The sequence below is a fragment of the Leucoraja erinacea genome, chromosome 4 (assembly GCF_028641065.1).
Source record: "Leucoraja erinacea ecotype New England chromosome 4, Leri_hhj_1, whole genome shotgun sequence".
Lineage (NCBI taxonomy): Eukaryota > Metazoa > Chordata > Chondrichthyes > Rajiformes > Rajidae > Leucoraja > Leucoraja erinaceus.
Genome location: NC_073380.1, coordinates 94179849 through 94206312, shown reverse-complemented (window position 1 = coordinate 94206312; position 26464 = coordinate 94179849). Strand labels below are relative to the sequence as shown.

Below are 26464 nucleotides of genomic sequence, written 5' to 3'. Positions count from 1 at the left end.
GTGATGAGATGTGGAAGAAATCACTCTCGTAAATAAGTAAAATGAATATCAACAGTTCTTATCTACAAAGACCAATCTCAACTTCATAGTCCAATGTAGTTGAAATATAAATAGCCTTTAGTCACAGAAAATATAAATGTTTAAAGTATCATCATTAACTTGATGGGAAATTGAGGCTTTGGTGAAGAGTAAGAAGGAAGCATGGGATCAGGCAGTTGGAATCAAGTGTATCCCTGGAGATGTTTCAGGAACTAAGGAGCAAGCTAAAAAAGGAAATCAGAAGAGGCAAAAGGAGACAGGGAACAGCTCTGGCAGATAGCATTCAGGATTATCCCAAGAGATTTTATGTACATACAGGAAATAATGGTAACCAGAGCGAGAGTGGGACCCCTCAGGAATCAAGCAGTTAATTCTGCATGGAGCCACAGAAGATGGGAAAGATCCTCAATTAGTATTTCTTCTCTGTTTTTACCATGGAGAAAGACAGTAGGACTGAGGAACTTGGGGTAGTCACTGGAAATGTCTTCAGAGCAGTCAGTATTACAGTTGAGGAGGTGCTGAATGTCCTGACGCTTATGAAGGTAGACAAATCTCCAGGGCCTGATTAGATATATCCGAGGACACTGCGGGAAGGTAGAGAGGAAATTGCAAGTGCCCTGGCTGAGATTTACGAGTCATCAAGTACAGGCGAGGTGCCGGTAGACTGGAGGGTGGCAAATGTTGTGCCTCTATTCAGTAAGGGTTGCAGGGAAAAGGATGTGAACTACAAGCCGGTGAGCTCAACATCTGTAGTCGGAATGTTCCTAGAGAGTATTCTGTGGGATAGGAAGAAACGCATTTAGACCGACAAGGGCTGATTAGGTATGGTCAGTGTGGTTTTGTACGTGGGAGGTAATGTCTTATGGATGTGATTGAGTTTTATGGCGATGTGACGATAGAAGTTGATGAAGGCAGAGCGGTAGACGTTGCGTATATGGACTTCAGCAAGGTATTTGACAAGGTTCCGCATAGTAGGCCTCTCTGGAAGGTTAGATCCCATAGGATTCAAGGAGAGATAGCTGAATGGATAGAAAATTGGCTTCATGGAAGGAAACAGAGGGTGATGGAGGAAAGTTGCTTTTCGGACTGGAGGCCTGTGACCAGTGCTGTGCCGCATGGTTTAGTGTTGGACCCATTGCTGTTCGTCATCAAAATCAATGATAACTGAGAATATACATGGCATGATTAGCAAATTTGCAGATGACATTAAGGTGGGTAGTATTGGAAATAGTGGAGATGATTGTCAAATATTGCTGCAGGATCTTGACCGCTTGGCCGGGTGGGCTGAGTAATAGTGGATGGAATTTAATACAAAGAAATGTGAGGTGTCACATTTTGGGAAGACTAAAAGCCCTGTCCCACTGTACGAGTTCATTCAAGTGCGCTCCCGAGTTTTAAAAAAATCAAACTCGTGGAAAGCACGTAGAATGAACGTAGCGGGTACATCGGAGCTCGGGGATGTCTCTTAGCGGCTCGTAACGCTAACGGCAGGTAAGCTCGGGAGGATTCCCAAGCTTACCTGCCGTTAGCGTTATGTTGAAAAATATCCACGAGAGCCCCGAATACAAAAAAAACATGTTGAAAAATATCCACGAGAGTCCCGAGTACTTGCGAGCGGCCATTACCGTAAATCTCCGAGTTCGAATCAGGGCAAACTCGGGGAGAACTCTTGAATTAACTCGTACAGTGGGACAGGGCTTTAACATGGGCAGGACCTACACAGTGACTGGTAGGGCTCTAGGGAGTGTGGTAGACCAGACGGATCTAGGAGTATAGGTGCAGTTCATTGAAAGTGGCACCACAGGTAGATAGAGTGGTCAAAAAGACTTTTGGTACATTGACCTTCATCAGTCAGAGTGTTGAGTGTAGAAGTTGGGAGGTCATGTTGCAGTTATATAAGATGCTGGTGAGGCCATGTTTAGAGTGTTGTGTTCAATTCATGGGCACCATGTGATAGGAAGGATGTGGTCAAGCTTAATAGGGTTCAGAGTAGATTTACAAAGATACTGTCAGGACTAGAAGGCTTGAGCTTTTGTGAGAAGTTGAACTGGCTCGGACTTTATTTCTTGGAACTCAGGAGGATGACGGGTGATTTCATAGTGGTCATAGTGGGTAGACGCGCAGAGTCTTTTTCCCCCAGAGTAGTGGAATCGAGAATCTGTGGACATATGTTTACGGTGAGGGGAAATTTTTTTATAGGATTCTGAGGGGTGACATTTTCACACTGAGGAGAGAGATCAGGCAGGTATTGCAACTTTTAAGAAACATTTGGATAGGTACGTGGATAGAAGAGGTTTAGAGGGATATGGGCCAAACACAGGCTGGTGGGACTAGTGTAGATGGGACATGTTTGTCGGCACGGGCAAGTTAGGCCAAAGGGCCAGTTTCCACACTGTACGACATAAGATTTTAAATTTGTTGCATCTTTGGTGATGACATTTCCACCAGCATATTGTAAATCCATCTTCAGTGAATCTTTGCTGCTCCAATCTTTTCAATCAAAAGCACAATTTTGCCATTGAAATCCATGACAACCACTCTATATTCAGCATTTGGAGGATTTTCTTATTACATCAAATCTGGATTGAATATCCTATCTAGCACCTACAATAATTAGGCTATTGTTTAGTCATCCTTTTCAAACATAAATCATACTAGCAACATTTTAATCTTCTGTCATCATTTCATTTACACAGGGTTTTATACAAACGTAACAGCTATGTTCTTTTCTTAATGTGGATGAATGTGAGGTTATCCACTATGGTGGCAAGAACAAGAAGGCAGATTATTATCTGAATGGTGTCAGATTAGGAAAAGGGGAGATGCAACAAAACCTGGGTGTCCTTGTACATCAGTCACTGAAAATAAGCATGCAGGTAAAGCAGGCAGTGAAGAAACCTAGCCTTCATAGCAAGAGGATTTGAATATAGGAGCAAAGAGGTCCTATTGTAGTTGTACAGGGCCCTGGTGAGACCACACCTGGAGCACTTTGCACAGTTTTGGTCTCCTAATTTGAGAAAAGACATTCTTGCTATTGAGGGAGTGCAGCCTAGGTTCACCAGGTGAATTCCTGGGATGGCGGGACTGACACATGATGAAAGAATGGATCGACTGAGCTTGTATTCACTGAAATTTAGGAGAGGGGATCTTACAGAAACATATAACATTCTTAAGGGATTGGACAGTGTAGGTGCAGGAAAAATGTTCCAGATGTTGGGGGAGTCCAGATCCAAGGATCACAGTTTAAGAATAAAGGGTAGGCCATTTAGGACTGAGATGAGGAAAAACGTTTTCACCCAGAGTTGTAAATCTGTGGAATTCACTGCCACAGAAAGCAATGGAGGCCAATTCACTGGATGATTTCAAGATAGAGTTGGATATAACTCTCAGGGCTAATGGAATCATGGAAATATGGAGAGAATGCAGGAATGGGGTACTATTTTGGATGATCAGCCATGATCATATTGAATGGCGGTGCTGGCTTGAAGGGCCAAATGGCCTACTCCTGCACCTATTTTCTATGTTAACTTTGAACATGCAGATGTAATCCATTCCAGCCAAATATTTGGAAATAAGGAACTGCAGCTGCTGATTTGCACAAAGGAATGATACAAAATGCTCGACTTAAGGTCAGGCAGCATCTCTGGAGAACATGGGTGGGTGACGTTTTGGGTTCGCCAGACCTGAAATGTCACTTAGCCATGTTCTCCACGGATGCAGCCTGAGCCGCTGAGTTAATCCAGCATTTGGTTGAAACCAAATATTTGTTTATTTTCTTTATTATTTCCCACTATTATTAGCAGCTCCACCATGGCTTTTTATTTTTAGTGTCATTACATAATTTCAGATCTCCTCTAATCTCATACTCATTAATTAGTCATACTGGTAATTACAGAAATGCAGTGGCTAACCAATAATCTCACTTTTATTTCAGTTCATTACACATATTTACCTTATTTTCTTTGATCAGTGGCCTCTGCAGGATATCGTGTTTTCTCGATATAATTTCAGTTACTCTTTTGCTTTGTACGTTAATTGGCTTGGTACAAGTGTAAATTGTCCCGTGTGTGTAGGATAGTGTTAATGTGCGGGGATTGCTGGTCCGTGTGGACTTAATGGGCCGAAAGGCCTGTTTCTGCGCTGTATCTCTAAACTAAACTGATCTGCTTTTTCTCCCCACTTTTCATATCCAAGAGTGTCCTCTGCGCAAATTTTCTTTTTGCACATTATGCTAATTTGCTCTTCATGGTATCCCTTTATAATCTACTAGACTAAGTGGTACCCGTTGGGTCCCAGTCACACGGGAGGCCTGGTCCCCCAACGCAACCCATTCCCCAACGCAATATTCCACCACTCACCCGTTCCCCCAATGCAATATTACACCACTCATCCATAGCCCAGGCACGACTCATTTCCCCTCATCCCCTAGCACTTCCTCCCCCTCCTCTTCAGGTGTGGGAGGGGAGGGGGAAATGGGGTGTGTGGCGGAGGGGTGGGGGGAGTAAATCATAGCGCTATAGCGCAAATAGAAAAACTGCAAACGGAAGATAACAAGATCAGAGGTTTAGTTATGCATAGATTCTACCAAATGTTAATGTGAGAACAAAACAACTTTCTGAATATCAACAGAGAGATTACAATAAAAGATTAAACCTCAATGTCACGTTAAGTTTTATTTGATTCCCATTTATTTGATTCGATCTCCCTAAGTTATAAGTTGCAAAGCAAAAGAAAAAAATGCTGCCTTTAAGCAAAATTTCTTTCAATGGAAATTCAATTATGGGGCAGTTCACCTACTTAGAAATATTTCGGAGAAGCACTGAATGTTCCAGCACCACAGCACAATCAGGAAGGACATTTCATAGCCACACTGTCAAAAATCATCTGCATCGCCAGTGTAAAAATGTTTTGTGTACAGAGATAAACTTTTTCCCTTGGACAAACTCATTCAATTTTGTTGAAGTTCCAGTTTTTAATTTAATACAAATAGTAATATTTCAAACAGATTTTGATAATTTACAGGTCACTGGAATGCAATACATTAAGGGTGTTAAACCTTTGTTAATACTTTTTAAGTACCTTTTGTTTTTACAGGTCATTAGAAATTAAACATAGATGATACAGGCTTTCTATCTGTACACCTACCTAGAGGATTCAGCAGAGAAGGATATCTTGCCATCACATGTACAAAACTGAGTTATATATTCACAGACCTCTTTCATTAAAATTCTGTATTAGAAGAAATTTGCTCTTATAGTACTGGCCAAGACAGAGTGATGAGCAAAAGGTTCCAGTATTTCACAGATGTTTGTATAAACTCTGCTTCACTTCCTTGCAGAGTTATATCTTCATCTTAAAAAACATTATAGAATTGTCCTGAACTCATCAAAGATGAAACTAGGGACATGTGCTTCCACAACCTGGCGAAGAAAGAACAACAGTTAGTCAATTCTTTTTTTTTTAACTCATTGCATCCGCACCAGAGCAACAAGGTAGAAATGATGGGGCAACACATTGGTACAGTTGGTGGAGCTACTGCCTCAGTGTCACAGACCCGGGTTTGTTTCTGACCTTGAGTACTATCTGTGTGGAATTTTGTATGTTCTCCCTGTGACCACGTGGGTTTCCCCCAGGTGCTCCAGTTTCTGTTTTCCTCCCACATCCCAAAGACTTGGGGGTTTGTAGTTTAATTAGCCGCTGTAAGTTGTGCCCCACTGCGTAGGAAGTGCATGAGAAAGTGCGGTAACATCGAACTAGTGTGAATGGGTGATGATGGGTGGCGTGAACTTGGTGGGCCGAAGGGCTTGTTACCACGCTGTACGTGTTCAGGATGTGGCCTATTTTTAAAACATACCCCGCAGAATGTTTTCATATCTTGTTGCATATAAAACACTTGATCAGCCAGAACTGAAATGTCGTTCTGTTATGGGAATTCATATTTCCAGGTGCTACAAGACTGGAGTGTGGCTAATGTTGTGCCTTTTATCAAGAGTGATGCAAGGACAAACCATGGAACTACAGCCTGGCGAGCCCCACTTCAGTGGAGGGAAAATTACTGAACGAGGTTCTGAGAGACAGGGTCTACAGGTGTTTGGGAACAGTAAACACTGATTAGGGATAGTCAGCATGACTTTGCCAGTGAGAAATAGTGTCTCATAACTTTGATCACAACGAGATAACCAAGAGGAATAATGTGGTCAGGGCCAAGATGTTGTCTACATGGTCTTTAGAAAGGCCTTTGAAATGGTCCCACATGGTAGGCTGTATTCGGAAGGTTACTTTGCATGGGTTTGATCATGAGCTAGCTGTAGATTGGTTTATGCATGACAACCAATCATTATAGACTAGCATCACTAACCCCACCTTACTGTACCATTTATATTAACACCCACTTCCTCTACTGCTTGGTTCTGGAAGCAGTCAGGATGCTCTGACAACTAACAACCTACTGTACTGCTATAGCTTGCGTAAAGATGAAAGATGATCTTGGATTATACGTTGTGTGACTCATGTTTACATGGATCCCACTTCTGACACCATGTAAACATGAGAGTCACACAACGTATAATCCAAGATCATCTTTACTAGCCAACTGGATACAAAATTGGTGGGGGGGGAGTGTTGCATCTCAGACAGGATGACTGTGGCCAGCAGTGTTATGCAGAGATCGGTGCTGGGTCCACTGTTGTTCATCATCTACCTTAACAACGTGAATGAGAATGTTAAAAAAAAAAAGATACAAAGTGCTGGTGTGACTCAACGGGACAAGTAGCATCCCTGGACAATATGGATAGGTGACGATTTGATTTGGGACCCTTCTTCAGTTAATTGTTCGTGGGTGGGTGAGTGCTGGAAGAGAGGAGGACCGGGACAAAACCTGGCATGCGATTGGAGGAAACAGGTGAGGGGGGGCTTTAGATAGACAGATGGTTGGTCAAAGGCCACAGAAGAAAAGACTAAAGATATGAGATAGATATTGAGAATTGTGAAGCCAGAAGGAGGAATATAGTTGGAAGAGGAGAGGGAAGGAAGAAATGGGGTCGTCCAAGTGGGACATAGGGAAGAGAGGGGGATGGGGTTGGTTAAAGTTACTTAAACCCGGAGAATTCAAATGTTCATACCATTGGGTTGCAAGCTACCCAAGCAGACAGAGGTAATAATGTTTTCTCCAGTTTGTGTGTGGTCTCACTAGTAGTGGACGAAGCCCAGGATGGAAAGGTCAGTATGGGAATGGGAGGAGGAGTTAAAATGGTTAGCAACTGCGAGATACAGATGGCAGTCGCTTAGTAACACTTGGTCTCACCAAAGTAAAGGAGGCCACATCAGGCTCACTGAATGCGGTCGATTAAGTTACGGGGGGTGCATGTGACCCTCTGGGGAGGGGGTGGTTTAGGTGGGAAAGGGATAAGTGAACCAATGAGTAGTGGAGGGAGCAGCCTCTACAGAAGGCAGAAAGGAGCGGGAATGGGAAGATGCGACTGGTGAGGGATCATTTTGGAGGTGGTAGAAGTAGGGTTGCCAACTGTCCCGTATTAGCCGGGACATCCCGTATTTTGGGCTAAAGTGGTTGGTCCTGTACGGGGCCGACCTTGTCTCGTATTTGACTGCTGCAACTGGGGTCGAAGGGTCGGAACGCCGCGCCCTCCGGCCCCGACTCACCTGTCACAACGTAGTGCAGCCCATGGAATGCAACAGCAGCACCTCGCCCATGGCCCCGTCGGCCGGCAGCCCAGCCAGCTGTGCGACCTTTGCACCTTCGCTTACCGCCCACACCACCACCCCTCCTTCTGATGGCCGATCATGCCGGACTTGGCAAGCGACATCGCGTGGGCCAAAACGCCTCAGCTGGCCCGCCGGCTGGGCTTTGTGTGCAGTCCAGCACCCGGGCCAACTCATCATTCACCCAGCCACGGCCGAGTCGGGCAACAAATTGTTGTTGGGAATTTGTCCCCTCTTTTGACCTTTTGACCCTTATTTGGGAGTGAGAAAGTTGGCAACCCTAGAAAATACGTGGGGCGTGGAGGCTGGAGGAGTGAAGAGTGAGGACCAAGGGAACACTACTCTGGTTTCGTCTGGGTGGAGGGGGAACAAGAGCAGAACTATGGGACAAAGAAGAGACATGCAACATTTAAAAGACCTTTAGTACATGGATAGCAAAGGTTTGGAAGAATATGGACCAAATGAAGACAAATGGGAGTAGCTCTGATAAGCATCTTCATTGCCATGGATGAGATGGGCTGAAGGTGTATAAATCAATTACTCTATGATGTGAAGACCTCAGGAGTACAGAAGAGATTTGCCAGAATATTTCCTGTGACAAGTGCTCTGTGGGTAAAATTGGGGTTGTCTTCCTTGGAGCAAAAAGGTCGAGAGAGGATCTCAGTGTTAAAGAGTCATCTAGACAGTGTGGGACTCAAGTGTGACACAAGGGAAAACATCACATTGTGCGGTTAAAATCTGAAATAACTAGAATGTTGATTCAATCGTGGCATTGAAAAGGGATCCAGATAACTACTTAAAAGGAAAGTAAATTGCTAGGCATTGGGGATAGGGTCAAGCGTATTGCTTGTGTAAGCAGCCAGCTGGGACTGCTTGGGCTAAGTGGCGTCCTTCCATGTTCTGTGATATTTTCTCTCAAACTGTTATGTTGGTGATGAAAATTGTAACACATTCTGCATAAATCACTGGGCCCCAGACAGAAAGAGACACTAGCATTCTTGAAATTTCACTACCCAAGGCTGGATATATTCTTCCTGCATTGCACTATTAAGCAAATTAATTATTTCAATACCTTTCTGGGTAGTTTAGTGTAATGAACATAATTCTCCAAGAACATCAAGGCAGCTACGGCATCTGCAGGCATTTCAGGGATCTTCTGACTAAATGAAGAAAAGAGAAAGGTGGCAAGATTAACAATATAGAAGGTACACAAAACTGCTGGAGAAACTCAGCGGGTGCAGCAGCATCTATGGAGTGAAGGAAATAGGCAACGTTTCGTCAGACTGATGGGGGGTGGCGGGAAGAAAGGAAAAAGGAGGAGGAGGAGCCCGAGGGCTGAGAGGAGACAGCAAGGGCTAACAAAATTAAGAGAATTCAATGTTCATGCCCGCAGGATGCAGACTCCCCAAGCGGAATATGAGGTGCTGTTCCTCCAATTTCCAGTGTTGCTCGCTCTGGCCATGGAGGAGACACAGGACAGAGAGGTCGGATGGGGAATGGGAGGGGGAGTTATAGTGCTGAGCCACCGGGAGGTCAGGTTGGTTATTGCGGACCGAGCGGAGGTGTTCGGCGAAGCGATCGCCCAGCCTCCGCTTGGTCTCACCGATGTAGATCAGCTGACATCTAGAGCAGCAGATGCAATAGATGAGGTTGGAGGAGATGCAGGTGAACCTCTGTTGCACCAAGAACGACTGCTTGGGTCCTTGAATGGAGTCAAGGGGGTAGGTAAAGGGACAAGTGTTGCATCTCTTGCGGTTGCAACGGAAAGTGCCCGGGGAGGGGGTGGTACAGGAGGGAAGGGGAGAATTGACAAGGGAGCTACGGAGGGAGCGGTCTTTGTGGAAGGCAGACATGGGGGGGAGATGAGAAGATGTGGTGAGTGGTGGGGTCACGTTGGAGGTGGCAAAACTGACAGAGGATTACTTGTTGTATGTGACGGTGGTGGGATGAAAGGTGAGGACTAGGGGGACTCTGCCCTTGTTGCGAGTGGTGGGATGGGGAGATAGAGCAGTGTTGCGGGGTATGGAGACCCTGGTGCAAGCCTCAGCTATGGTGGGGGAGGGGAACCCCCGTTCCCTGGAGAATGAGACAAAATATAGTATTTGGTTACAGAAAATATATAATCAGGCACGTAGGCACCACCATTGTTTAAAATGCACAAATATTTTTATTTGTGGTCTTAGTAGCGGATTAAAGTAGCGGATTAAAGTAGCGGATAAAAACACACACAAATGTAAGTTTTTTATTAAACTACTCATGAAGTCAGGTGTTTTTGGAATGTCTCTTCCACCATGCCAAAGATATCACTATGATTCTTACCTGGTGGTACTCTGTTCCACAGTAGAACGAACAAACTGGCCAATCAAGGCCAGAAAATGTTCCGTGTAACGCGAATGGAATTGCTTCAGAAGAGTGACAAGTCCAACAACCAGGGGAGGCCAGTCGATGGGATCTGTGTTTTTTTTACACACCATTCCTGCAAGCAGATCAAATTATCCTCAAGCATCAGACCGGGGATAAACAAAATATGCACACAAGAAAGGATTTTCTAACAATACTTGCAGACAAGATACAAGATAGATTTATTCATCACATGTGCCAGATGGCACAGTGAAATGAAATTCCCATACAGCACAACACACTATAGGGTTTGACATAAAACATCCCCACACAGCAGAATCAAAGTTTCCCACTGTGTGGGAAGGCGCCAAAGTCAGTCTCTTCCTCCATTGTTCCCCGTGGTCAGGGCCTCCCCGTGCCCTCCGCAGTTGCCGCTACGGGCGGCCCGATGTTCAGGACCGCTCGCCGGGGTGTTGTAAGTCCGATGTCGGGGCTGCGGGACGTCCTCAGCGGCGTGGACACCAGAGTCAAGTCAAGTTAAGTCAAGTCAAGTCAAGTTTATTTGTCACATACACATACGAGATGTGCAGTGAAATGAAAGTGGCAATGCTCGCGGAACAACAAAACAACCAAACAAATTATAAACACAATCATAACACACATATTATTTTACATAATAAATAATAGAAGGAAAAACGTTCTGTACAGTTAGTCCCTGGTGAGAAAGGCGTTTACAGTCCGAATTGCCTCTGGGAAGAAACTCCTTCTCAACCTCTCCGTTCTCACTGCATGGCAACGGAGGCGTTTGCCTGACCGTAGCGGCTGGAACAGTCTGTTGCAGGGGTGGAAGAGGTCTCTCATGATTTTAGCAACATAGCACAGGAACAGACCCTTCAACCCATATATGTCTATGCCAAATATATGATGCCACAATAAATAAATCTAATTTCACACCCATTAATTCCCTACAATTCATGTACCTATCTAAAAACCTCTTAAACGCCACTATCATATCTGCCTCCATCACCACCTCAATCAGTGCGATTCAGGTACCACCACCCTCTGTATAAAAATTTTGCCCTGCACATCTCATTTAAACTTTACCCCTCTCATCTTAAACCTATGGCCTCTTGTCTTTGGCATTTCTACCCGAGGAAAAGGGTTCTGACTGTCTGCCCTAGGATTGTTTTCGTCAAAATGCCAGAGGTTGAAGGGAGACATGATAGAAGTATAACGGCATAGATCCAACCTCTCCTAATAACTAACTCATTAATATTTAACCTATTTTATGTACAAGAGCCTGTAATTTCATCACATAATGTTCAACCAAAGAGACACGCATATTAAAATACTGAGTAGCAAGATTATATGAGTTAGGAAGCAGCAGGTGGCTATTCGATCCTGTCATAATCTGCCATTGAATGGATTTCTAATCTTCCAAAATATTAAGCCAAATGCCTTAATTATTGATACATTTTTGAGTATCATCTTGAACGCAGTCAGCAACTTCATCAATGAGCATCCAATGTCCTATGCAGTTCCAATGATTCAAAATCCTTAGGTTAAATAATTTCTCCTCCTGTGCCATAAGCACCTCACCCCTTATCTTAAAGTAGAGACTCTTAATTTCAAATTCCCCTAACCAGGTTAGTCAGTACTTACATTTTCAAGCACTTGAAGAATGGTATATGTTTCAATGAGATAACCACTCTCCTGTCAGAAATATTAAACTTTCATAATGTTCTAAAGTGAAGAGAATGAAATGCAAAAAGTATACGTGGTGCAATCTCATTCGAGCTCTGCTCAGTTATATGAAGATCTTAGTCCTAATTCTAATCATTTTATTTTCAGTACTTAAGGCATTTATATTTCCAACTTCTTGCTGTACTTGTATATTATTTCTCAGTACATCAAAGATACTTCGGTCCCTCTGAATGTCAATATTTCCCACTAATGTATTTTTCAAAATTGGATAATTCATTTCAATGCATTATGATATAACAAGAAATCATCGTGTTCTTGTTATATCATTTTCCTCCAAGACTATTTCACAACCTTGTCTCCTATCTGCTTTGTATGGTCAGCACCATTGGACAAATTACATTAGGACCTCTCATCTAGTCCATTCAGATAGATTATACATATCAGAGTAGGAATACCATATTATACAAGTATCTTTCCCTTATTCAGCTCAGTCAATAAGAAAGGTAATACAAATCCCACTACGCTTTATTCTTTGGAGCGCAGAAGGTTAAGGGGGGACTTGATAGAGGTCTTTAAAATGATGAGAGGGATAGACAGAGTTGACGTGGATAAGCTTTTCCCATTGAGAGTAGGGAAGATTCAAACAAGGGGACATGACGAGAATTAAGGGACTGAAGTTTAGGGATAACATGAGGGGGAACTTCTTTACTCAGAGAGTGGTGGCTGTGTGGAATGAGCTTCCAGTGAAGGTGGTGGAGGCAGGTTCGTTTTTATCATTTAAAAATAAATTGGATAGGTATAGGGACTAGGGGAGAATACGTGTTCGGCACGGACTAGAAGGGTCGAGATGGCCTGTTTCCGTGCTGTAATTGGTTATATGGTACTGACCTATCTATCTGTTAATCCCAGTGTTTATCTGCAGATATGAAAACATGGATAAATACAGAAAAACACATTACAAATACAATCTTCATTTTGTGCAATTTTATATGTTGGTTAATTTGTCAGGATCCAATCTCAGATGCATTATCAGTTCAACAGATGAGGTAAAAGTGGAAGAAGGCTCATGTTGACATTGTCTGAAACAAAAATGCACTGAAAGGGAAATTAAAAATCTTGATTTAAACAAAAGGCTTGCTCAGAAAAGGTACAGCACTAACAAATTCACTACAGTTGGTAGAAGTCACCCACTTGAACGAAACAGTAACAACCAATACTTAAAAAACAAATTAAAACAAGCATCTAGTTCTGGTTTCTGTTAAGAGCTCAAATCACAGGTTTCTATAAATAAAAATGTTCAAAACCTAAACAATCTGTGCATTTTGTGCAACATGCAGTGATTTTGCGCAGTGTATTACCTTGGTTCTTAACATACTGCACTTTTGGCAATTGAGAAATTAGGAACAGAAAGTTCACCACTGGGAAATATGGCAATCTCCTTGTAGTAATATAAATCTAGAAGGAAAAGAAAACCAATCAAAATATAGTTTAATGTAAACAAGAGAGTCGGGTTCAGGCTGTCCCAGATTACACATGCCTGGTTTATGGATATCCCTACACATGACCGAGCTCCCTAAAGGGCCTGTCCCACTTTCACGACCTTTTTTACTCGTGGACATTTTTCATCATGCCAGAAAAAACACACCAACCTACTTGATGCCACGAGTACCTACGACCAGCATCATGGCCTGCTACGACCTACCTACGACCTTGTGACAACTATGCTGCGAGTACTAGTCAAGGGCAAACTCGGCAGAGGTCGTGAATTAGGTTGTGAAAGTGGGACAGGCCCTTTAATACAGGTGCACAACCTTTTATCCGAAAGCCTTGAGACCAGACACTTGTCGGATTTCGGACATTTTCGGATTTCAGAATGGAAGATTTTTAGCGTAGATTAGGTAGGTAGTGCGGGCGGCTTGAAAAGTCTGGAGCAGCTGCCTCCTCCCCGGAGACCGGGAGAATCATTGCATAAATGTTAGTCAGTTAGTTTGGAGGGATTTTATGTGGTGGTGGTGGTGTAGGGGTGAAGGGGGAAACTTTAATTCTTAGTCCCCTACCTACCTGGTCGGCGACTCCCAACCTCGCGGAGCTGGGGGCTCCGTCCAGCCGCGGGCGGCGCCGGTTGTAGCTCCGACCCCGGCAACTCTACCCCTGACTGCGAGGCGCTCCAAATCCAGCGCGGCCCGCTGCCGGACGTCGCAGCGCTGGGATACCAGCGGGGAGCGGGCAATGCCTTACCGGGTCGCCGTGCGGCAAGCTCCGGAGCGCTGTGGCCGCCTTCTTCCAACATTCGCGGAGCGTCGCTGGATTTGGAGCCGCGGAGCTGGGGGCTCCGTCCGGCCGCGGGCGGCGCCGGTTGGAGCTCCGACCCCGGCAACTCTACCCCTGACTGCGCGGCTCCAAATCCAGCGACGCTCCGCGAATGTTGGGTCGGCGGCCACAGCGCTCCGGAGCTTGCCGCACGGCGACCCGGTAAGGCATTGACCGCACCCAGCGCTGCGACGCCGCCGACTCCCGACATTCACGGAGCTGGGGTGTCCGGCCGCGGGCGGCGGTGGATTTGGAGCGCCTCGCAGCCAGGGGTAGAGTTGCCGGGGTCGGAGCTACAACCGGCGCCGCCCGCTGCCCCACCGGCCACAGCGCTGCGGAGCTTACTGCACAGCGACCCGGTAAGGCATTGACCGCTCCCCGCCTCTCCGACCAGGTAGGGGACTAAGAATTAAAGTTTACCCCTTCACCCCCCTTCACATAAAAGCCCTCCAAACTAACTGACTAACATTTAAGCAATGATTTACAGATGTTTAAGCGTCTCCCGGTCTCCGGGGAGGAGGCAGCCGCTACAGTAGTACAGACCTGGGTTGACCGTGGGTCGTTTCGGGTCAGGTTTGGCGCCAAACGCGAGCTTTGGTGCGCAGACGACATCTGGAAAAAATGGCCGGTTTTCGGAGCTTTTCGGTTTCTGGAACACCGGATAAAAGGTTGTGCACCTGTATAACTATATTCAAAAGTCTGACTCGTGTACATACATTTGTCCATATGAATGACAGAACTAGTTTCCTCTCTCTTTCTCCACCTTTAGTAATTGTTCTTTCTTATCAGTCTGATGTGCTTGATGTCATTTGTTACAATGCAGTGAAGGCAGGTTGACCATTTCAAGTGATCTCTATGTATTTTCTGACTAACGGATAAAATTGATGTATGAACGTCTCTAAAAACAGAACCCTTTCATTACCCAGGGAAGGCCCATCTACATGATGCTTACTATACCAAGAGCACAACGGGTTATATTAGCAGAGACTGGGAGAGTCGCAATCTAGTCCCAGGTAATTGTGGACCCATAGCTGAAAACTAGCTCCAATATGTCAAAACAAATTAGCCTTTAATTTGCACGTCTCAAAATGTTACAATGACTGACTTGGTAACTGAATATGTTATACAGGAGAGGTACAGATGAACTTGGTACCTTCAGATTAAACAACATGAAAGTAATTTTGTGCTGAACCCGATATATTTTCCTGGCTGCTCAAAATGACTGCAACAATTAAATGTATTTTGACATTTGTGATCTTGAGAAACACAAATGATTAAGTAATTTTATAATGTTTAAGAAGGAACTGCAGATGCTGGAAAATCGAAGGTAGATAGAAATGCTGGAGAAATGAGGCAGCATCTATGGAGCACAGGAAATAGGCAACGTTTCGGGTCGAGACATCTGAAGAAGGGTCTCGACCCGAAACTTCACCTATTTCCTTCACTCCATGGATGCTGCCTCACCCGCTGAGTTTCTCCAGCATTTTTGTCTACCTTCCAAATTATTTTATAAGGTGTCTCCAACGTGCCACATATTTTTTTGAAGAATTATCTTAATTCTTATTATCAGCATGGCTGGCCCTCAGCATGGATTGCCAGTTTGCGGAGGCGTTGGTAGATAATGGGGCAAGGAAACTGTAACAGAACTGTAAAGGTGCAAACATTCACTGCAACGGATGACATACAGTAAAAATAATCGCCGGCAACATGTAAAGAAGCATTTAGAATGAGCAAAAACCATGTGTAACAAAACCACAAGTTTTGGGACATTTACAAAGTGAATGAGCTTAATTCAGAAACAAATCACACAGTGGAGTCCAGAACTGGGTGACCCAATTTAAATTGGCCTCATTCAAGAAGTCAAAAGCTTGAGGCTAAGATTTGCACTCATTCAGTCTGCTTACACACAACATTCTAATATCCTGCCAAGTAGCATAGATTAGACATTTCATTGCTATTCACTGACTCAATAAAAGACCAAAAACTCCCCTCACCTGCCAATTCACATGGACATCTTCAACCCACCCTCTGCTCGACTTCCATCTAGACGACCAATTTGGAAGAACCAACCAGCAGCTGATTTCAACATCCAATCAGCTTTGAAAAAGGAATGGGAGTCCAAGGACGTCCCAAATAAACACCCACCCTACTGGTCCCTGGCACCAATCTCCCAAGGAAGCAGTGGACGATGCTGAATAGATTCAGGACTGGACATGGCCCCTGCTTGGCCAGCCTTCACAAATGGGGCAGCAGTCCAACCCCACGGTGTGCTTGTGGAGAGCAGCAAACAATGCAACACATCATTGAAGCATGCCCTCAACAAAGACTCAAAGGAGGACTTGTCACCCTTCATACAGCAGATCAAGAGGCAACTGCTTGGCTAAAGGACTTTGCATTCGCTAAATAAATAATACTCAATAAACATGTCCCTTCCAAAACATACCTTACTAAGAGGGTTGTGAATGCCTGCAGCCTCCATGTAAGCTGTGATTTCGTACAACAGTGTATTATTATCTTTAGGATATGGTAATGTTGGGTCCTGGTAGTGTGCTTCAACATCAGCCAACAGTGCTCTGTATAAAAAAAACTCCATGTTACAGACAAATTCTAATAATGGGCAATTTAAAGTATGTGCGGTTTAATAGAAACATAGAAAAGACTGTGGCCCCTGGTTCTGGACTCGCCCAACATAAGGAACATTTTTCCTGTATCTAGCTTGTCCAGTCCTTTTATCATTTTATATGTATAATATTGTTTTTCTTTCCTGAAATGGCTTAACAAGTTTTTTTTTCAAATTGATTGTTAATCACAATGTTAATTGCAGTCTCTTTTATGACCAAACGGCTGCAAATGGCTTTCGACATAGCAGAAAATATACTTCAAAAGCAGCATGATCCAAAATGTCCAGAAATAACACCAAAACCTGGTGACTATTGTATATAGACTCAGTAGCTTCCTTCTATGTATTATGTACATTGTACGGCAATAACCTTCTGATCTATATGCAAAAGAAGTATTTTGCTTCACCATGGTACAAGTGATAATAAAGAAACCATTGAACCATTTAGAATTTAATTTCGAGATACAGAGGCTCTTCGGCCTACTGTCCGTGCTGACAAGTGATCACCCTGTACACTAACACTATTCTACACACTAGCCACTGTGCCGCTGAACATAAACATCATTGAAATAGATAATTCTCGAACTCACTGAAGATAGCAAGCTAGAATGCAATTACTGATTTTAATGCCGAGAAATAACTCAACAGTAACAATCCCGATTCGCACCAATAAAACCACTTTCACGCTAGAGCCACTAATGGATTTCAGAGTGTCTTGTGTGTTGAGGACAGTTAAGGTTGGTGATCAATAAACATTTTTGTTAAATATCCAAGATCACAAGTGAACTTACTGGTTGAGATTTTCCAAAGCGGCTGCAAGGTGCTTAGAATCAAACTTGCACGAGTAACTCAATTCATTTGCAATCTGCTGCCTCAATATCTGCATCTGCCCCACCTAAACACAAGGCAGAATGATTAAGATCAATCCTCTAAATTTACAACTGACGGAAGCAACATTTGTCTAATGAAAAACCGCAGATGTAAACTAGATTGATTAATTAGGAAAAAAAAGTTTCATTCAAGATTTATTTCCATTATCTTGAATCAAATCCATTGTTTAATTCATTGTCATTTCCATTCATAAATTGCTCGTCTTACACATAAGCCAAGCTATAATATTTTACACGTTTTATAGGTACAAGGTGCATATGTGAAGTTGGATTCACATACACATCCCAAGACATCAGGGTGAATTTCTTGCTGCAGTGATTGCCAAATATGACTGATTCAATTTAGATAATTGAACCCCCAACATTAAGGTCATTTCCAACACCAATGACAGTATATTTCTCTTTTAGGAAATTGGACTGGAAGTTTGCAGCATACAAGGCTTGGGTAGAGTGGACGTGGAGAGGATGTTTTCACTAGTGGGAGAGTCTAGGACCAGAGGTCATAGCCTCAGAATTAAAGGACGTTCCTTTAAGAAGGAGATGAGGAGGAATTTCTATAGACAGAGGTTGGTGAATCTGTGGAATTGTTTGTCACAGGAGGCCGAGGAGGCCAAGTCAATGGCTATTTTTAAGGCAGACGTAGATAGGTTCTTGATTAGAATGGGTGTCAGATGTTATGGGCAGAAGGCAGAGAATGGGGTTAGGAGGGAGAGATGATTGAATGGTGGAACAGGCTTGATGGGCCAAACGACCTAATTCTGCTCCTATCACTTATGACATGACCTTATATCGTGCACATGTCCTAATAATCTCAGGGATGACATGCAACTACACACAGGTAATGCTGGAAATATCCAGCAAATCAGATTGCATTTGCAGAGTGATCTTTGATAAATGACAGCGCTGCTCTGTGTGCTTTTGCCAGAACTTTCTTTTAGATCTCCAATTTAGAATATTTTGCATTCATTCAAAAAAAAAATTGATCTTGCTGCATAGCACCTTGGGATACCCAAAAACTGTGAAGAGTTGTTGGAAACTTACATTTTGTGCTACAATTCACTCTGCATTCCTCCAAACCTGCTTCAACAATACCCTCAGTCACCCCTTCCCATTCCATTACAGAACACATACAGGTGCAGATTTTCAGAAATTAATCCCTCTCAATTTCAAACACCCTGCAAGTGGTAAGAAATGTCCACAATGATGCAGGTCGTCTCCCTGCGAGTGTATGATAAACAGTCATCAGTGCTAATTAATGCATTAGCACATCAGTAAAACCAATTAATTTGATTGCCATAGATAGACACAAAAAGCTGGAGTAACTCAGCGGGACATCTATGGGGAGAAGGGGTGACATTACAGGTCAACCCGAAAAGTCACCCATTCCTTCTCTCCAGAGATGCTGCCTGTCCCGCTGAGTTACTCAAGCTTTTTGTGTTTAACTTTGGTTCCTTCCTACATAATTTATATGCCATGTTGCCTCATTTGAGGAATGGCTATTCTGATAAAATTACAAATATGATTTCAAATCTACAAAAGATTCCCTGGTCTGATTTTTTTCCAGACAAACAAAATAACCAAATGCCCTGTGTTGTGATCTCAACATGAACATTTTGGATGACAAGTACTGTACATCCAGCAGCTGGACAACACAGCTACTATTTTCACCTGGTCTTAGAGAGAAGTATTTTGTCTTCATTTGCTATCTACAAGGCAGAATAAAGTGAGATGCTATATAATTGAATCAGCATTGTTGCTGAGAATCTCAATGGTCCTGATTAAACACAGACATAATACTGCAATCTATACTGTCACAGAACATGAAAACAAAACTGAAGTAAACATCAGAACATAATAATACTATGAGAATACGAACCTTAAGTATGGAGTCCAAATAATTTGACCAAATCTTCTGGGTTTTTGCCACAGTAGAAGAATACACTTTGCTGGAATTTGCTAAAAGTTAATGGAATGAAAAATAGCTCATAGTAAAGCATCTATAAATTAATAATGTTTAACCTTACCCCCACCCTGCACTCCAACCCTAATCCTCTTCCTAAATATTCAGTATCTTTAAATTTTCTTTCTACACAGATTGAATCCCCCTTTTCTCTGAAGTGGCCAGCAAACTGAGTCGCAAGAGCAGATCGTGCCGACAAGATCCAGTTGATATAGTCAAAGTCATCAGAATTTTTTTTAAAGATTTCTGCATCAGAAATGCAAAAAATGTTGCAAGAGATTAAAATGATTGAAGGTTATTTATCCAAAAATTCTTAAAAGCACAGGTTTAAAATATTACACTAGACATCAGAGAAAAAAAAAAATCCTAAAGTGGGGTGCAATGGTGCAGCTGGTAAAACTGCTGCCTCACAGTGCCAGAGACCCTGGTTCGATCCAGACCTCGGGTACTGCCTATGAAGTTTGAACATTCTCCATGTGACCACGTGGGCTTTCTCCTGGTGCTCCAATTTCCTCCCACATCCCAAAGACGTCCAAATCTGAGGAAGGACATTATTGCCATAGAGGGAGTGCAGAGACGGTTCACCAGACTGATTCCTGGGATGTCAGGACTGTCTTATGAAGAAAGACTGGATAGACTTGGTTTATACTCTCTAGCATTTAGGAGATTGAGAGGGGATCTTATAGAAACCTTACAAAATTCTTAAGGGGTTGGACAGGCTAGATGCAGGAAGATTGTTCCCGATGTTAGGGAAGTCCACGACAAGGGGTCACAGCTTAAGGATAAGGGGGAAATCCTTTAAAACCGAGATGAGAAGAACTTTTTTCACACACAGAGTGGGGAATCTCTGGAACTCTCTGCCACAGAGGGTAGTTGAGGCCAGTTCATTGGCTATATTTAAGAGGGAGTTAGATGTGGCCCTTGTGGCTAAGGGGATTAGGGGGTATGGAGAGAAGGCAGGTACGGGATACTGAGTTTGATGATCAGCCATGATCATATTGAATGGCGGTGCAGGCTCGAAGGGCCGAATGGCCTACTCCTGCACCTAATTTCTATGTTTCTATGTTTAAGTTTGCTGGTTAGTTGGCTTTCCAAAAAAACTGCATCCAATGTGTAGGGAGTGGATGAGAAAACGACATAGAACTAGTGTGTATGGGTGATCGATGGCATGGTGAACTGGGTGCTGGCAGTTTCAATCAGAGTCTCTGGTGTTCATGGAGGAATGCTACAGACTCTTTTTCAGGTGACCAGATAAGAGGCAGGATCGTAAAGTGCCGCTGTCACTTATTTAAGATAGAAATTTATGCTCTTACAAAAAGATCAAAGTACCAGTATTTTTATTCATTCATTCACGATAGCAATCCTGGCTTTGATCATCTATTCGTAAACACCCTGGAACAGGAGGGGGATAGACAATAGACGATAGGTGCAGGAGTAGGCCATTCGGCCCTTCGAGCCAGCACCGCCATTCAATGTGATCATGGCTGATCATCCCCAATCAGTACCCCGTTCCTGCCTTCTCCCAGTATCCCTGACCACTATCTTTAAGAGCCCTATCTAGCTCTATGTTGTAAGTATCCAGGGAACCAGCCTCCACTGCACTCTGAGGCAGAGAATTCCACAGACTGACAACTCTCTGTGAGAAAAAGTGTTTCCTCGTCTCCGTGTCGACTCAGCTAGATGAGACACAATTGAGTGCAAATGCTGGAATCTGGAGCAAACTCACGTGCAGGCAAGACCAGGAAGAAGGGAAAACATCCTGCATTGAAGGACATTAGTGAACTGATGGATTATTACAACAATCTTGTAACTTCCTGATTTTTGGAAATGAAACTAAATTAAGAGAGAGTACAGAGGAGATTTACTAGAATGTTGCCTGGGTTTCAACAACTAAGTTACAGAGATAGGTTGAATAAGTTAGGTCTTTATTCTCTGGAGCGCAGAAGGTTAAGGGGGGACCTGATAGAGGTTTTTAAAATGATGAGAGGGATAGACAGAGTTGATGTGGACAAGCTTTTCCCTTTGAGAATAGGGAAGATTCAAACAAGAGGACATGACTTCAGAATTAAGGGACAGAAGTTTAGGGGTAATATGAGGGGGAACTTCTTTACTCAGAGAGTGGTAGCGGTGTGGAATGAGCTTCCAGTGGAAGTGGTGGAGGCAGGTTCATTGGTATCATTTAAAAATAAATTGGATAGGCATATGGATGAGAAGGAATGGAGGGTTATGGTATGAGTGCAGGCAGGTGGGACTAAGGGGGAAAAAAATTGTTCGGCGCGGACTTGTAGGGCCGAGATGGCCTGTTTCCGTGCTGTAATTGTTATATGGTTATAAGTTCAGGTGTACATAATTACTCAAAATTTAATTCATCGGCTGCCCTGGTGGGATTTCAAATCATGTTTCTGGATCATGGCCTAGAACTTTGACTACCAAGCCAGTAACTTAATCAGTAGGTAACTGTAAAAAAAATAAAGGACAAGGCTGCAATGCAATTCAGTGATCTCCCAAAACTCTATACTTAAAACTCTATACATAGAATAGAATAGAATAGAATAGAAACTTTATTTGCCACGCAACCAGGGTTGGTGGTATTTGGGTTCGGTACATGATGGTACACTGCTTTAGTTACATACCACTAATAACACAGATCACCGTAATAAAGTGCATCCATACCACATCACAAATCACAAATCTCACCAACAATACATAGTGCAAAAGAACAAACAAAGACCATAGACAAGACACTGTATACATCAGAAATCATATTATTGTCTGATTATTGCACGGAATTAAGAGTTCTTATTGCTGAGGGGAAGAAACTGTTTTTAAAGCGGGTGGTTTTAGTAGCAAGTGACCTTAGTCCCATAATTAAATACTCAACATTTCTAGTGCATATACAACAGAATGTAATAAATGACATATTTAATAATTGACCTTTCTGCGGCTGAATTACGGAAGTTGCAGTGTGGTTATCGTCTAGACTTTAGATGACTGAACCTGGAGAAACCTTTATACACATTACATCAGCAATTCTATGGCATGCCTTAAAGAAATATACAGGCAGTACCCATGTTACCACAGGCTTCTTTTCTGAGAACTGTTCATAACCCAAACTATTTGTAAAGCAGAAATTAACCAAAGCAGTGCGTGGGAGAGGTTCACAGCTGTGACAGTAGTGCGGGCAGGCCTGGGAAGAGCGGCTGCCAGCTGGCACAACTGATCCAATGAGTGAGCGAGCAACTCTGCTCAGCACTGCAAGCTCAGCTCGCCTTACTGAAGCTCCTCACTGCAGCAACGAGGAATGGGGAGGAAAGGCACGGGGAAATGCCCTGTTCCCACGTGTTACTGAGAATCTATATGCCGGGGTAGAAATGTTCCCTCTTTCACTTGGGACAAACATTTCATATGGTTGGTAGCTTCATGCTGTACTGTATACCTACATCGTGGCTATAGCAATGTCAAAATTGACCAGATTTGGTAGCAGAGTATAAGGTGCTGTGTGATATATCCTCTGAAAGCCTCTCCTTCTTAAATAACTCACCCACAATTCCTTCAATTGGAGTTAGCTGATTCTGAAAGGGTTTGATTGTGTCCATCACAGCCCTGTCCCTTAGCACACTTCTGTGAAGCATGTTCAAGAAAATCTGCAACAAAAATTGCATGAAGTCAGCTGAAAACTTTCCTTGGGCTCAATCATTTGGGCTGAATTATTTAAAGTTTTAAATATAAAACTCTGCTCATAATTTATACCAAATCATATACACGAGCATTAGTAAATATATGATTTCCCAAGAAATAATAAACAGAAGGATAGTTGCTTCAGAAAGATTGGTATTAACAGTATTTCTCCAATCTACAAAGACATTTTCACACAGAGAGTGGTGAATCTCTGGAACTCTCTGCCACAGAGGGTAGTTGAGGCCTGTTCATTGGCTATATTTAAGAGGGAGTTAGATGTGGCCCTTGTGGCTGAGGGGATCAGGGGGTATGGAGAGAAGGCAGGTACGGGATACTGAGTTGGATGATCAGCCATGATCATATTGAATGGCGGTGCAGGCTCGAAGGGCCAAATGGCCTACTCCTGCACCTAATTTCTATGTTTCTATGTTTCTATAAGGAAAGAAAAGAAAGGAGTATCCATGTTATTTAGTCTACCATGCAGCACAAATATACCATCCCATCCCACAACCTCCCAGGAGAGACATTTCCCAGATTAGCAACTTGGGACAATTTAGTGGCAAAACTCTGTTAAGACTGTAATCATGTTCATCAATAGTCACTACCAACACATACATCAGCTTTAACTTAAGACATGTTCCATTTTCAAGAATTTGTCAAGGGTTCTAAAGTATTGTCTCCACACTCTTGCAATCTATTCAGCACACGTAGTGTGTGCTTTCTAACACACGTAGTGGCAGTAACAAATGACTAAAACTGTCGCACGCGTCCTTCTGCAAACTCATTTTTGCAGTCAACTTCAAACAGACCCAGCCATTTAAAATTTACTTTTCCGCATGCCCCAGGTGATGGGTGCTCAACACCTTTCGAATATGATTGGCATATTTACAGAGGTCCCGCTGCATTCATGTGGTATTTTTGCAGTCAGCTGCCCAGAAGGACAGGTTACAATGAGACACTGTAGAAGAAACAGGAACACCAGCTAAGGCTAACATTACCATCCCCTAGATTACCATTACCAAGCTAGTGGATTACAAACACCTTGTGTTGTAATTGATGAATCTCAAGCTTTTTCTCCCAAATACTCAGATCTTACTACCAGAGGGTGCACATTCATGTTTCATTCCGAAATACTGTAGATTAGAATATTGAGCTCGTCTTAACTTTGGTGTTGAATGATAAAGTATCACAACAGAAAGTATTCATTATTACATGTTTACAGGAAAATTATACAACTTCTTAAACTACCAGCCCCACAGGGGAGATGCAATAACAGTTAATATTACACTGCAAAAAAAATTATACAAGCTGGGTGGTTTCTGTTGAGCTACTAACAAACATTGATTAAGCCATAATTGGTATTGTTTCCTATTTCTGAGCATTTCACTTTGGTAAGGATGAGAAAAGGGAGTTGCCAGAATGATTTCAGGAATAAGAATTTCATTCACAAGGGCAGTCCACTAGCGATATCATTGTTCTTCTTTGAGTACAGAAAGCTGAGGGGACATTTATGCCCCTGTCCCACTTAGGAAACCTGAATGGAAACCTCTGGAGACTTTGCGCCCCACCCAAGGTTTCCGTGAGGTTCCCGGAGGTTTTTGTCAGTCTCCCTAATGGTCGAAAGTGGTTTCCGCTTCTTCTATGTTCCGACGATTATTTCAAAAAATTCAAAACCAGCCGCGACTAAAAATAGGTTGCCGTTTTAAAAATCGGTAATTTTTTAGTCAAAGCCATTGCGATGCTAGTTGAAGGTGGTTGCCGGAGGTTGCAGGTAGTGGAAGGTCTTGCCTTCCACTACCTGCAACCTCCAGCAACCACCTTCAACTAGCATCGCAACCGGCTTCGACTGACAAAAACCTCCGGGAACCGCACGGAAACCTTGGGTGGGGCACAAAGTCTCCAGAGGTTTCCGTTCAGGTTTCGTAAGTGGGACAGGGGCATAAGAGATCTACAAAATCAAGACCATTTGAAACAGGGTAGAAAAAGTGTAGTGTTCACTGTTGCAGAGACTTAAAGCGTAAAAGGATATAAAGTGATGCGCCAAAGATTCACGAGCGATAAATTAATTGTGTTAATTTATTTTATATTTTACACCCTATGCAGTTATAAAGTGCAAGAGCTATAGATTTAACTGTGACTTTCAACAGGATATTGAAAAAAATATCAGAAGGTAAAGTACGAAGTGCATTGAGGAAAGAATGGAGATATGAGACTGACTAGATTTTGCATGGACTTGAATTACCTCCTTCTGTTCCCTAACATTTTTAAAGTTCAGGGCAACATACCTGAAGCTCCTTGACAATCATGAAACACAGCAACCTGTCCAGTCCATTTAGCCCAAACGTGCCCAAGGAATTTTGGATTTCTGAGAAGAGCTGTTTGTTAGTCACTTCCTGGTGGGTCTTCATGTCATACCAAGTGTTTATCTGTTCAATGTAGCAGGTCATTCTGAGGAGAAAGAAAGGAAGCAGAAGGATCAGTCTGCAGAAAGGGGACTCCAAGTAGAAATGAAGACTTGACCTGCTTTCTGGCGAGCGCTCAGCACCTGCTGGCAAGAATCAACTAAAATTCTGTAAAAGTTGAGGGACATAACATTCAAGTGACTTGTGCCCACTGAAGTTTGAGCTTTAACCTTTTACAGTGGTCCAAAATCGTCTGGCCACAGCCCTCTCCGCACCCTAGATTATACAGACCAACAGAGGTACCAGTGGTCACATTAGCCTGCGATTAACAATCTCTTATTTCACCCTCTAACATGCAACTGAGGACTGAAGGGCCTGTCCCACTTACGTGTCGTTGGCACGCAAATTACACCACCTCGTCATCGCGTTGAGGCGACGGGCATCATATGGCCGCGCGGGGCCGGTCCCACTGAGAAACGCGGAGGGGTATGTAGTTGTGCATGACTCCGAAATATTTGTAGCGAACGAAATCTTCCCGCGCCAACGGCCTGTCACGTAACTGACGGCCAAAGTGGGACAGGCCCAAGACCGTGGCGCGACGCAATGTCTAACCTCCAACAGCGACAGAAGCAGGCAAACGATCGCCGAACTCAGCCTGGGGCTCACGGCCGTTGCGGTCTGGATCCGCCCCCACTCCTACTCCCAGAGCGGGGCCAAGAAAATTGAAGATAGACACAAAATGCTGGAGTAACTCAGCGGGACCGGCAGCATCTCTGGAGAGAAGGAATGAGTGACGTTTTGG

At 43.3% G+C, this 26464-nt stretch overlaps 1 protein-coding gene across 1 annotated transcript in view; it reads right to left on the bottom strand.

Moving 5' to 3' along the window:
* Window positions 1–4991: 4991 nt before the first annotated feature.
* Window positions 4992–26464, bottom strand: part of washc5 (WASH complex subunit 5) — a 70243-nt gene continuing 48770 nt past the window's right edge. The window contains exons 20-28 of the mRNA XM_055634820.1: window positions 25546–25708; window positions 23124–23226; window positions 19499–19578; window positions 17524–17627; window positions 16556–16685; window positions 13161–13257; window positions 10078–10234; window positions 8831–8918; window positions 4992–5459 (exon numbers count right to left, since the gene is read on the bottom strand). Of these exons, the coding sequence (XP_055490795.1) occupies window positions 5403–5459; window positions 8831–8918; window positions 10078–10234; window positions 13161–13257; window positions 16556–16685; window positions 17524–17627; window positions 19499–19578; window positions 23124–23226; window positions 25546–25708 (979 nt within the window). The 3' untranslated portion in view covers window positions 4992–5402. The remainder of the gene's footprint in view (window positions 5460–8830; window positions 8919–10077; window positions 10235–13160; window positions 13258–16555; window positions 16686–17523; window positions 17628–19498; window positions 19579–23123; window positions 23227–25545; window positions 25709–26464) is intronic.